General features: G+C 39.1%; 1 protein-coding gene across 10 annotated transcripts; it reads left to right on the top strand.

Annotated features, from left to right (window-relative positions):
- Positions 1 to 1,735: 1,735 nt before the first annotated feature.
- LOC129717759 (uncharacterized) lies at positions 1,736 to 6,611 on the top strand. 10 transcript variants are annotated; one of them, XM_055667896.1, is made up of 10 exons: positions 1,744 to 2,014; positions 2,518 to 2,669; positions 2,725 to 2,958; positions 3,035 to 3,290; positions 3,425 to 3,869; positions 4,115 to 4,353; positions 4,946 to 5,199; positions 5,322 to 5,360; positions 5,840 to 5,990; positions 6,283 to 6,611. In XM_055667896.1, the coding sequence occupies exons 1-10, from the start codon at positions 1,913 to 1,915 to the stop codon at positions 6,298 to 6,300; spliced, it is 1,890 nt and encodes a 629-aa protein (XP_055523871.1). In that variant the 5' UTR covers positions 1,744 to 1,912; the 3' UTR covers positions 6,301 to 6,611. The 10 variants fall into 10 exon arrangements, with proteins under 10 accessions (XP_055523877.1, XP_055523879.1, XP_055523871.1 ...); XM_055667899.1 differs by having other exon boundaries at positions 1,755 to 2,014; positions 3,425 to 3,542; positions 3,660 to 3,869; positions 5,840 to 6,609; XM_055667898.1 differs by having other exon boundaries at positions 1,756 to 2,014; positions 3,425 to 3,542; positions 3,657 to 3,869; positions 5,840 to 6,609.
- The last annotated feature ends 5,843 nt before the right edge of the window (positions 6,612 to 12,454 follow it).

Raw genomic sequence — 12,454 nt, 5'->3', positions numbered from 1 at the left:
GAAGAGGGTAAAACCGAGACAGAATCAGAAAGGACTTCCATTGGACCTTGTTGAAAACCCTACATGGTCAGGAGATATGATCGCCAAGGCTCTCAAACTACCGAAATCAAACGGTGCCGGGACTCTTTGGCGGTGGGTCGCGCTAAACAAACCAAACGTTGAAGTGGAACGTTGGACCGGGAACTACAAGCAAAGGTCATCAGCGTAGCCCGGAATAATCCTGGGGTCTCCCTCAGTGGTTTGGCGAGAAGGTTAAATGCAGCACATAGTACAGTTCGTCTAATCTGTATGTGTGAAGGATTACGGTCGTATTATGCCAGCTAACGACCCAACGGGACGCTGAACAGGTTGCCAAAACTCGAGCAAGAAAGCTATGCGAGCAAGTCCTGACATAGTACAACGGCATTTTTTTGATGGACGATGAAACATACTTCAAAATCGACACTGTACAAATCCTGGGTCGGAAATTTTACCTTGCTAACCGTAAGGGAAATGCACCTCGTAGGTTCACATTCATTTTCGCGGATAAATTCGCTCTTAAGTTGATGATTCGGCAAGCCCTCAGTAGCTGTGGGAAGAAGACAACAATGGAGCAAAATGGAATGGTACAAGCAGAACAATATTAATGTTATCGAAAAAGGATTAATTCACCAAACTGCCCATGACCCATCGAAAGACTTTGGGCAATAGTCAAGCGTAAATTGAAGAAGTAAAGTAAAGAAGTAGGCAAATCAATCAAAACATCATCTGATATGGCGAAGTGGTGAAAAAAATAGGCGATAGGATGATGTTGCCACTGTGCAGAAATTGATGGGAGGTATTCGACGAAAAGATTTAGAATTCATCAGAACAGCAGACACATAATATTTCTTGTGTTTTATCATTGAAGTTTAATAAAAGCCCTGCAAAATCATATTTTACCAATTTTGTGGAGAAATCGGAAATTTTATGCGGTCAAATTCTAAATGAAACAAACCATAAGTAGTAAAGCAATAATTTCCTCCATTATATCAAAAAAGTGTTCTAAATATTATCTATCCAATGGCACATAGACGATTGCAATCCATTAAACATTTTTTACACTGGATTTCTTTTTACGCGATTGTCTTTCACGTAATTTTATTTTACACGATTTTTTTCACACGTGGCGGATAATTTTATCAAAACAACGTGCTTTTTTTACACGGATTGTTGAAAATTACGCGACTTTTTTTTACGGAATTCTTTTTTTTGCGAGGACGCGTCAATCGCGTAAAAAAGATCCAGAGTACAGTCTGAAATCTATTGTAACATTCGGGGCGACTCGATTTTCGATTCAAACAATATACCCCAGTATACAAAACAAAATTAGGATTCATCCTCAATTTATTATATTCTACGTTAAAAAAAACTCAAGACTTTGTCCTGAAAGCGAATATTATTAGGTCTAGATCAATCCATCAAATATCCGAAAAACTACCCGCTCACCAAGAGGCTTTCCGAATCTAAACCAGGTTATAATGTTCATTTAAAACCATTCACATCACAGTGAATCGCAGCGGCGTCAAAAGTCTTTTTCTTCCTCCAACTTCCCTAGCTTATAATTGCCACTTGTAACGGTTGCTTTGTTACTCAGCAGACGCGAAACGATTTGTTTACCAAACAGGACCACGTGCTCGATCGGAGTCGCAGGAATGTCGCACAGCCGAAAACATTCGACACGAGCGCGATGACCTTTCACACGATCGATCGAACCGTTGCCTGAAAGTGGTCCAAATGCATCAATCAGCTCATTACTCACTTGGCAGCCGTTCATCAGTGAAGTTGCATATCGAAGAAAGAGAGAAGCAACAGCTTTTATCGGTTGAAGTGATTTTTTTTAGAAAAGTGACAATATTCCTAATTGAACGAAGCAAAGGCACAAACTTTCAAGATGGTGGTGGATGTGGCGATCTCCAGATTGGATAACACAACTCCTTTTGGGTTCAAATTGGTGGGCGGAGCCGACTTCGATGTTCCTTTGCAAGTTGTAAAAGTGAGTTTTTTTTTTAATTTGTAAGAAACAGTTAGTTTATCCAGAACTGTGTTTAATGTGAAAATGTGAATAAATCATTGGAATAATTGGAATGCTTGAAAACCCGATTTGTGACCATGAAGTGAAAATGAAAATGTTCTAAGTTACGTAACGGTTGAAATCGACCTACAGTACTGAAGTTGTTTTAACTCATTTGAATGTGGCCAGTTTTTTTCCTTAACAGCAAAGGCATGATTTCCCTTCTAAAAGACAAATAAAAAGCCTAAATTGTACAAGGCTTTTTAATAAGCGACAAATTATGCAAAGACTTATTTGTTCTCAAAATACTCCCAATGCGGTCGCCATATTGAAAATCATCAGCTGTCGAATTCTAACCTCAAACGTGAATAAATAAATTGCATCGTGCGTCGAGAGCGCAATTCTTTGCAGTGACAACGACGCGTGGATTAAAAATAGTTTCACCCGATTACAATGCGGTTTTTCTTCACTCATTCTAACGCTAGATCGTACCCGGAAGTATCGCCGAAGCGGTCGGTGTTCGCGTCGGTGACGTGGTGGCACGCATCAACGAGATACCGACCAACAACCTTTCGTACTATGACGCCCATCAGCTGTTGGCTTGCGCCGGAAATTCGTTCGTGCTTGGAATCGTGAGGTTAGTTGATGAGTTCAGAAAATTGATCGTATCAACAATGCTATATGGGTTTTAGAGCACATGAGGTTCCAGCGCAGCAACGCGCTGTTAAAGAAAATACTCCATGTGGCGAGGTTGAGTACATCAACACGTCACCGAAGCCTTTCTGGACACCATCTACAAACCGAACTCAAACCAGCGAAGAGTCCGAAATCGAAGCGAGGATCTCTGATGCTCCAATTACCGATGAACAGATTGCGGAGATTCTATCTGGTGAAGCCGAAGTACTTAAGCAGCACAATGTAATTGGGTAAGTTATTTCTCAACAGACTGCAAACATCAACATTGAAAGGGAACTAACAATTCACCTTGCATCGGTCGAAAAGTGTCAACTTTAAAAAGATGATTCCGTCGTCGGGTGTTTTCAAGCAGAGCGAAGTGTTCAAAACACTCAACAACGAGCTTGTTCAAGGTGAAGAAAAGAGACATACTACCTTCATGCAAAAACCGGCACGCCCTCCACCGAAAACTCGCGAGGAGCGCCTGCGCGAGTTGAATCCACCAGCGGAACGCTATCAGGTACGAATCGTGAAACAACCGAAGCCGAAGATTGCACCCGACTACAAGCCACCCAAATCGCCGGTAAGTTTCGATTAGCCAGTGTTTCTAGGTATCAGTTCCCTGCTGTTGCTGAAAGTCGAAAGGCTGAAGGAAGCATTCTCACCAAGCTTTCGGGAAGTTCTTAACCAAGTTGATAGTTTAACGATTTGATCTAGGAGCCAATTCCTGAGCCAGAACCCATTCCCATGTACGACGAATACTTAACTGAAAGGGTAGAAGTTGAGGTGGACACCATCAAGACACTGGAATCGGAACCCGTCATGCAGAGTACAGGTAACAGTGGTTCCCTCGATCCTAGCTCCGTCGATTCCGATATCTACCCGGAAGGGTTCCCCGATCCCACCTTCGATTCAGAGAACAATGTTGATAACACGAGCCATACGATAGTAGGTAATGGCAGTGGTCCTGCAAGTGAGCCAGAGGAAGATTCTGAAACATCGGAAGAATTCCGCGAGCAACTGGAGAACGTCCAGAAGCAATTGGAAGCCCTATCAAGCCTTCCGATCACTATTCAAGCCACAATTGCTGCGTTGACAGAGCAGTTATCTGCTTTGGCGCAACCCAAGCGAAAGTCGAAGTCCGTTACCCCTCGCCCGGAAGGTATTTGAATAATTTGGGATCCCGTGCAAGTTATTTTTCTTTTCATTGTCACTTTCACACGAGCATTCAATGACACTGTTCTGTTAATACTGTACCTACTCTCACACGATCATACAGCCGTAATTGTGATCATGACGAAGCGATTCATCATCTAGGGGAGGGAGTGTTGTTAATTTGCTACGCTGGTTGATCATCGCTCGCGCGTCGGGTGTAGCGTATGACAATGTGAAACTGTTTTCTTACAGAAGGGTCAGCAGCGATCAATTTAGAAAGTAGTGCCGAACCATCTTCGGCAATCATTCCGGAAGTATCAGAATCGTTCGAGGTTACAGAATACTGCAAAACTGAAACTGAACAGTCAATCGGGGAACAGTCCGCTAGCTCTGACGAAGGTGAACACATCATCTACACGGACGAACAGTTGGAAGCGTTGCAGCAGAAGATGAAGGAACACGACATCGAGTGGACCGATCGGAACGACAAGGTTGGTTGAAACATTCCCTTGATCTTATAGTGTAGGCTACACTGTTAGGTAGACAAAACAACATTAATGATTGATAATGATGCACAATACACCTAATATTTACGTGATTCAAAACAGAAACCAAAGTACCAGACAGTGGACTGGGCCATTAAATCTCGGATGTGCTTCCTGATATTATTTGATGAAGAGGAAATAGAGTACATTACGTTACCCCTTAAAATAAAACCTCCACCGACTCAACATGTCCAAGGACAGCAGACACAACTGATAAACGAGAATGCTCAGCCTCTCAAAGAATCTTCAGAATCAGCAACAGATGCAAACACTGAACAATCCACGCAGGAAACAACACAAGAAGAACCCAAAATACCGACCATTGAAGCAGCAGGAACAATATTCTACCAAATAGCTTAGTGTACACTGAACATACATTTACCATAAATTACTGGCACACAAATTGTTAAACTTTATAGCGCAGTTTTGGGTGGCTTTCGTTCACTAATTGCTAGGTGTAAGATTACCGAAGTCCTCGATTTAATCAGTTTTAATCCCCTTTCCTAAACCCTTTACTAATCCTCGTGCGCTGGGGCAGAGTTCGGAAGAATCGTCCCAGTTGGGTACAGCCGAGGGTGACACCCGAACAGCGGTTCAGGACGAACTTAAGCTGCAGGTCGTCAAAAAGAAGAAGAAGACCGTAAGTGCTTTCGGTCCATTGACTCCGCAGGAGCGACCCATCTTCCTACCCGGTGGTCGCAAGTGGCGCAATGCCAAGGATGCCTTCAATGAGCAGTTCATCGCCGAGGTGATCAGCTCACAGGCCGAACTGATCCAAGGCACTACGTTGGGGTAATTAGTTTGCTATTACTGTTTTGTTTGTGGATTTCTTTCACAGCTTCTCCAGGAGCATCCATCAGAGTCAATTGTTCGTCCTTTTCCATCTGACATGATCTTCACTCATCTTTTTGTAGGCACTTTTACGAAAGTCCACATCTGGGCTATGACGACAGGTAATTCGATTTGGCATCTCCGCCTTACCGTACGTTTCGTTTCTAACTTGAGCATTTTGTGACTAAAGCCAAACACTCCTCTAGACAATGCACAACATCTTTCACCATTTCACCTCGCGTATAACTAATAATTCAGTCATATAACCGCCATTTTGTGTTTTAGGTGAAATTCTGGAACTACTACTGGGCAGAGAGTAAGAATAAGAAACCCAAGGTGTATCGGTACGTACTCGCCTTGTATCCGTGTTGTCCTCGTTCGCATTTGAGCCTAACTGTTTCCGTTTTTTCAAGAACTACTTCGAAAAAGTTCTCAAACTGTGAAGTTTTGGTCGAAAAGTTCGAGCAAGAGCTGTTCAAGAAGGTAACATTCGTTTCCATATCATTGTACACGCACCGTCTTAGTTCTTTTGTCTGCATGTCCAAGTTTCTATCCAGCGTGGGTCGTTATATAATTGAATCTTTCTTCCACGTTGTCGCAGGGTTAACTTCCTCAAGTACCAAAAGCCGGAGAAAGACCTTAGTTTCATAAAAAATAGTGACGTGTACAAGCTGATCCACGACCAGGACCCTCCAAAGACCGGCATCGAGTTACGCCCCGAGATGGTGCTGGCCGAGGAAGATGTGCGAAAGGTAATGCATGACGAAACCATATTCCAACCCCGCAAATCTCGGGTATTCTTGTACCAAAATTGATCAACTCCAAATTTCATCTACCCTCCATCATCATTTATTCATCGTCATCGAACAATCCGTCCGTGATTGGCACTCCCTCTGCGCACCACCACCACCTTGAATCCGTCACTTGCGCGCTCGCACATTTGCTCTTCGGCGTCCGATGCCCGATGGTTCCGACTGCACGTGCCTCCGAACAACGACAATGATGGATGATCGATAAAAATAATCGAACCACAAACGATAATAGTGTGTGTCACCATGTTGAAAGAACTGAACCGAGCTCGTGCATATTGCCAAAAGTTTATTTTGAGACCGTCAGCGAATGAAGGTCAGATGGTTTTCGTTAGTACTTTCCTTTTTCCTAAAACTGCGTCGCGTTTGTAGATTGTAAGGTTGTTAGTTTATCAAGTTTTGTTTTTCTTAACATCATTTTATCATCTTTGAGAGGTTCTTCATTACAGCATACAAGTAGGTAGTTCTTCAAGTGATTCGTTGTAGTCGATTCTACTGCATTAGTTTACTATTATATAGTTTAAATCTTAAGAGTAATAAAACAATATGAAACTAGAAGAAAAGTTTGCTTTTACTTTGATTAGATAGTTATCGGACAATGTTGTTTGGGATATAAAAAAAAGCGTAAAGCAACATCCAAATGATAGTACAGTCGAAGTTCTCTGGTTGGGATTTTGATACTTGGGCCGCTTTTTAGTTGGGACTCCGTTAATTGGGTCATGACACAATTGAAAATCAACTGAATGTCAATATTTCTAGTCAAAATTAACAGAAGTTGACAAAAAGATATAAGATTTTCGAGAAGCGAGTAAAGTGTATCTTAAAAAAATACTTTGAAAATATTTATTTGATTGAGTTATAAAAATTTTCATCTTGGATTCATGAGAAGTTACAAAAATCGATAAAAAGTAACAAATATTCATGAGCAATAACAAAGTTAAGAAAAAAAATATATGTTAAACGTTGTTGTTGAATGCTTATCAACTTGGATATTTTTGTCCTGGTCCTAAAATGATCCCGAAACACTTATTTCCTTTCAAAAGCTAGCGAGTCAATTCAAGCATATTCTGCTTGAGCTCTGCTTCTTCGATAACTGGTCAACACAGGTGCACTCTAAAAGCTCAAACTGAAAAAAATTAAAGATTATAGCTATTCAACCATCCCCGTGAATTTTAGTGTCCCTAGCCGTTACCGTTTTTTCTGAGACCTACACACTAAATAATCTCGGCAAACTTCCCAGCAGCTGATTGAGCTCGACTTTTTTTTAGCAATATGTCAGCAATATATTGCGACGAACATCCAGCAAATATATCAATCTACCGTAAACCAGCAAGTATTGACATTTCGTTTACCAAAGCTTTCAAAATTCAGCCGAAAATTTGTAGAACATTTCGCTGAATTTACCAGCTGTTGAGTTCATCGGTTCATCGGCAATAAAATCTGAGTTTTCTCGTAAGCATCACGTTTAAGCGAAGAGCAATTTCTATACGACACCCTGACGTAAGTTGACGTGTTTTGGTAATGGCTAGGGGCACCAAAATTATTAGGAATGGTTGAATAGCTATAATCATCCATTTTTGTCGGTTTGAGCTTTACACACTAAATTTTTATTGCTGGAAACCAGCAAAATTTTGCTGATATTCTACATGCTGAAAAATCAACTATGATATCAGCAAACTTTCTCGCTGAAACGATCAGCAAATCGAAACGTCAAATTTTTGACACCATTTTGCTGAAAATCAGTTGTTTGAATAAACTACTGCCTGTGCAGCATTTGAGCATTTGACATGAATTTGCTGATGTATCACAGCAAAAGTTAAAAAACACAAAGAATGTTCTTTTGTTTTTTGTTATTTTATTAAAAGAAATGTTTTACATTGCTAATATTTATTTTAAAGTTATCTGATTTTGAATCTGAATTATCAGTATGAACTTTCAAATGTCTTTGTAGCCCATCGACATAACCTTCCACTAATTGGTAGCAGAAATAGCATTACAGTATATGAACCATATTCCCAAATTCCTAGAAGAGATTGAAAATTAACTTATCAAACACTTTATTTATATCACAATTATTCTATTTAAGCGCATGCAATGCTTTTTCAAATTCCACATCCATGATACATACGCTTATAACCTCATTTTTATTTCTCTATAGTTTTGTTAACTTTTCACGCACAAAATGGCGACTGTTCTGACAGTTTGACGGATGGAGTTGCCAGAAATTCAGCAATTACCAGCAATTTGCTGATTTCCGGTAAACAGAATTCTGAATGCTGATAATCAGCAAGAATATTTTTACTGATTTTTTCCAGTATTTTTTTTTGCTGAAAATTCTTTTCAGATTTTGGTGTGTAGGAATGCACTTTTTTTCAGTTTGTCGACCAATGAATTTTTATTTCAATAGAAAAGAAGAGGTATGTTTTCGCTTGAAACCTAATCACTTTGCAGAGTGCTGGAGATAGAATCACAAGATGATAATGGTTTTCAAATACAAAATACCTTTTCGAAAACATTTCCGGACTACTTCGTGATTAGGGTGGAACTAACAATGACAACAAAACTCATAAAAGGCAAACAAAGTTTTTGTTTTATTTTATTTAAATCCCAAATAACGATTGAACAATATATTTGTCATACAAATATGCCAATAAAAGCAAAATTGCTCTAAATTCGTACATATTAAACATAAAACTTGAATTTCAGTCGAGATTTTAAGAATTTGTTGTTTTACCCTTTACTACAGACGGTGTTATAAACAGATACGCAAAGAGTGAGGTCGAAAACTCCAAGTGAACCGTCAAATCGAGGCTCCAAGTGTGCAAAGTAAACAAACTCAAGAGTGTTACTTTTCGTACAGAATGTGTATTGCAATCAGTATAAATGTTGTGAATCACGTGTAATTATGGTTTGAACGGAAAATGTGTTCGTTATGCGCGTATTATGAGTGATGCATTGAAAATTAAAAAAATGTATGAACAAGCTTTGAAACTCAGTAATATATACGGAATGATTTGCGAATGGCAGATAAACATTGTATATTTTCAAGTCGTAATTTCAAAGGAGGTGAAATAACATTACAATCAATACCAAAAATCAACCTCTATTTCGCATTGAAGCATTCTGACAACGGGATACGCCCATCTTTCTTTCGCCTTGTTTTTATTTTTCTCCAGTTGCGCCCCTTTAAATGCGTCTTTATTCTGAAAACAAAAGTTGTTTACGAAATATTTCGCAAATAAGCCCGTTGCTTCAAAACAATGTAGAGGGCCTAGTTCCAAAGTTTCTTTTGTTTTGGGCACACTGTTTTATCGCCCTTCACTAAAAGCTTAATTTAAATAATTTTATCGATTTATACAAAAGAAAGGATTCTTGCCATGAATTTCGTAAATCTTTTCGAAATTCACAGTGTAATAAAACCATTTGTTTACATTTTGTTAGTTGCGCCCTAATCCTGAATCACTCCGATTATCCTTACAAAGTTTCGGAATTTCATTATACTTTATTGCGTATGAAAAGTCATGCGAAAATAAATGTGGTTGCCAGAATTGTTTGGAATAGAATATTAGCAAAGGGTTGCCATATTTACTGCTTTTCTTTTTGCGTATCTCTTTATAACACAGTCTCTAATTTTTGCTATTAGGGGCCGTTCCTAAACCACGTGGTCATATTTTGATCACTTTTTATACCCCCGTACCCTCCCGTGGTCTTTCGTGGTCTTTTGGCCAACCCCCCCCCCCTCTCCCTTGCGACTTTAACCACGTGGTCTTTTTATTTGTCAAGTGCCGGAAATCAGCTTATTTTTTTTTTTCATTTTTATTGTTTAACTTTCAGTACATTCTATATTTCTAAAACGCAAAAGCTTCATTCTTGACTAAGTGGCAACAATAAATTATAAGTCAGAAAAAAAGACCACGTGGTAATTTCGTCACCTCCCCACCCCCGTGCGTGGTCTTTCGTGGTCTTTTAACAAACCCCCCCGTCCCCCTCTTTATGACCACGTGGTTTAGTAACGGCCCCTTATCATCCCGCACATTTCGACAATTGCATGAGAGTTCGCGTTGGTGCGCAGGGCTGCCAAGTATACAGATTTTTCAGTATTATACAGATTTTTTGACCACGATACAGAAAAGATACAGAATACAGAATTCATACAGAATTTTGATTTTTTATACAGATTTGTACAGAATTTCAGCAATCGAAATTTTTTAAGCTTCGGTGTGAAACTATGATGTTTCACAAAATGTTCGTACTAGAGCTTTGGTAGCTCTGCCTCACAAATATTACATCCGAACATCAGTTTTTCGAATGTGTTTCCCGCATAACCGCCAAACTGGCCGATTCAGTTTTCACAAGCAGTTCCGAATGAGAATTTGTATTGGTGCGAGTAAGCTTTAAAGTCTGTTTTTTCGTCCAACGTATATAATATTTGCGCCTGATTGTAACTATATTGTATTTGCGTTGACGAAAACCAACGCTCTTTTTTTGCTCTTTCACTACTCCTGTTCGATTTCTGCTGGGCGTCCGGCATTTTACTAAGCGAAAACTTGCTTTTATTTGATTACTTCTGGACATCCGACATTTGGCTAAGTGAGAAAAAATACCTGATTTCAGAGTACATAGGAAAAACTACGGTTATAGACATGAGTTTTTTTTCAGGATTTTTTTCCTAACCTTTTGACGGTTTTAAGCGAGATTAGAGGTCGGTTTCTAAGCCTAACTACCACAACCCCAAGTACTTGTAGGCACACGAAAAAAATACAGAAAAATACAGATTTTTTTACGAGTGCATACAGAGTTTTCAGAATAGAATCTGGCAGCTCTATTGGTGCGAGCCAACTAGCTGACATCTCTATCCTAATTGCATTGCTCTTGTTGTCTTGTTGCAAAGTATTTTGAAGATAGAAGGTATCATTATAGGGTCATGATTTATGTATCGTAAAGGGAGCAAAAAATAGTTTCCATAGAAAATTGAATGGCTTGGCGAAACTATTTCATTGGTGTTAGTGAAATACTGTACGGTCGATCATACCTTTTAACTTCAAAATACTTTGGTCTTGTTGTTGCTTTGACCTGTTTTCGTTTTCTTCTCTTTTCAATTACCAAAGCAAATGTCAAACCATATCATCTCAGCGTAGTGTATACACTCGAGGTGATATCCGATATCATCTCACGATATCAGGTGATATGCGGTGTAGTCTGAACAAGGTATTACGCTAGCACCATCTGCTGCCTTGTTCGCGCTGCGTACGAATTCCGATATCAGCCCTAGCGTATGTGCATGTGTCAAATTGGGAACCACAAAACATGTGCGAGATTGTATAACTGGATTTGAAATGATCGTTTTATGCGGCGATAGAGCAAGGTTCCAGGTTTACGTCTGTTAGCCTGTGGTATTAACATAGCAAACGGTTTGCTAGCCTTACCGAGCCATTGGCATCCCTATACCGAGTAACAGTAAATGACAATGAACTGATGTCCTGGGCTCATATTAAGTTGTGCCCGCTGTCAGCAGTAAGATAAACATGTATGAAAAGAGGTGGTGATATGCTATCTCGTTTACACATATGTTAAGATGTTAGCCCTTGAAATATGGCGCGATGCCAAAAGGGTGAGCCTTACCAAATAAATTTCTAACGTTTCGAAAAGTGAAATGATAGATGTATGAAAAGAGGTGGTCTCGTCAAACAACCCGAAAACAAATTTACAATGTATTTTGCGGTGAGAACAGTAAGTAGACAATGTTTTTATTGTAACTATAAAAAACATGGTATTTTTACTGTAAGCTTGCACACGTTTTTTGTTATTACCATGTATTAACAACGTTTTTTGTTATTGAATCGACCACCTACAATAATTTTACCATGAAAAACATTGACAGTGACTTCTAAATGTATGGGGACAGTGCCTGACATATTTCCTTATTGAACAGTTGCTGTTAAAATACATAACAACCCCCCTTTTTCATGGTAAAAATGGAAAAAACAATGTTTTTTATTGTTCTGGACAATGATATTCAATGTAAAATTAATGTATTTAAAATGAAAAACAAAGTTAAATCATGGTAAAACTATGTACAGTTACAGTAACTTTTAAGGTTTTTTTTATGTAATATTTTTCGGGTACTTTCTCAACCGATTTGTTGTGAAGTAAAAGTTTGCCAAGTCTGGTGAAAAATTATGTGTAATTGATATTATCTGCTTCTTTTAAAACAAAATGCGCCGAATTTGTCGCAGAAATTTGAAACAAAATAGTGAAAAATTTAAATGTGTTCAAAAAATTTCGCTACAACTGTAACATGTTTTATACCAATCAACCACGTCCAGTTTTTATGCACCCTGTAAACTCTTTGAAAAGAACTCACCTACACTAGCAAAATCATTCTACCCCTGACTGCACGAGGTGTG

The sequence above is a fragment of the Wyeomyia smithii genome, chromosome 1 (assembly GCF_029784165.1).
Source record: "Wyeomyia smithii strain HCP4-BCI-WySm-NY-G18 chromosome 1, ASM2978416v1, whole genome shotgun sequence".
Taxonomy (NCBI): Eukaryota; Metazoa; Arthropoda; class Insecta; order Diptera; family Culicidae; genus Wyeomyia; species Wyeomyia smithii.
This window is presented reverse-complemented; position numbering and strand designations above follow the sequence as displayed.

Excerpts from the sequence above, each read along its gene's own strand:
- LOC129717759 (XM_055667894.1), top strand. The coding sequence starts at position 1,913 with ATGGTGGTGGATGTGGCGATCTCCAGATTGGATAACACAACTCCTTTT. Across the intron at positions 2,015-2,517 it reads TTCCTTTGCAAGTTGTAAAA|ATCGTACCCGGAAGTATCGC; the intron begins GTGAGTTTTTTT and ends TTCTAACGCTAG. Across the intron at positions 2,670-2,724 it reads TTCGTGCTTGGAATCGTGAG|AGCACATGAGGTTCCAGCGC; the intron begins GTTAGTTGATGA and ends TATGGGTTTTAG.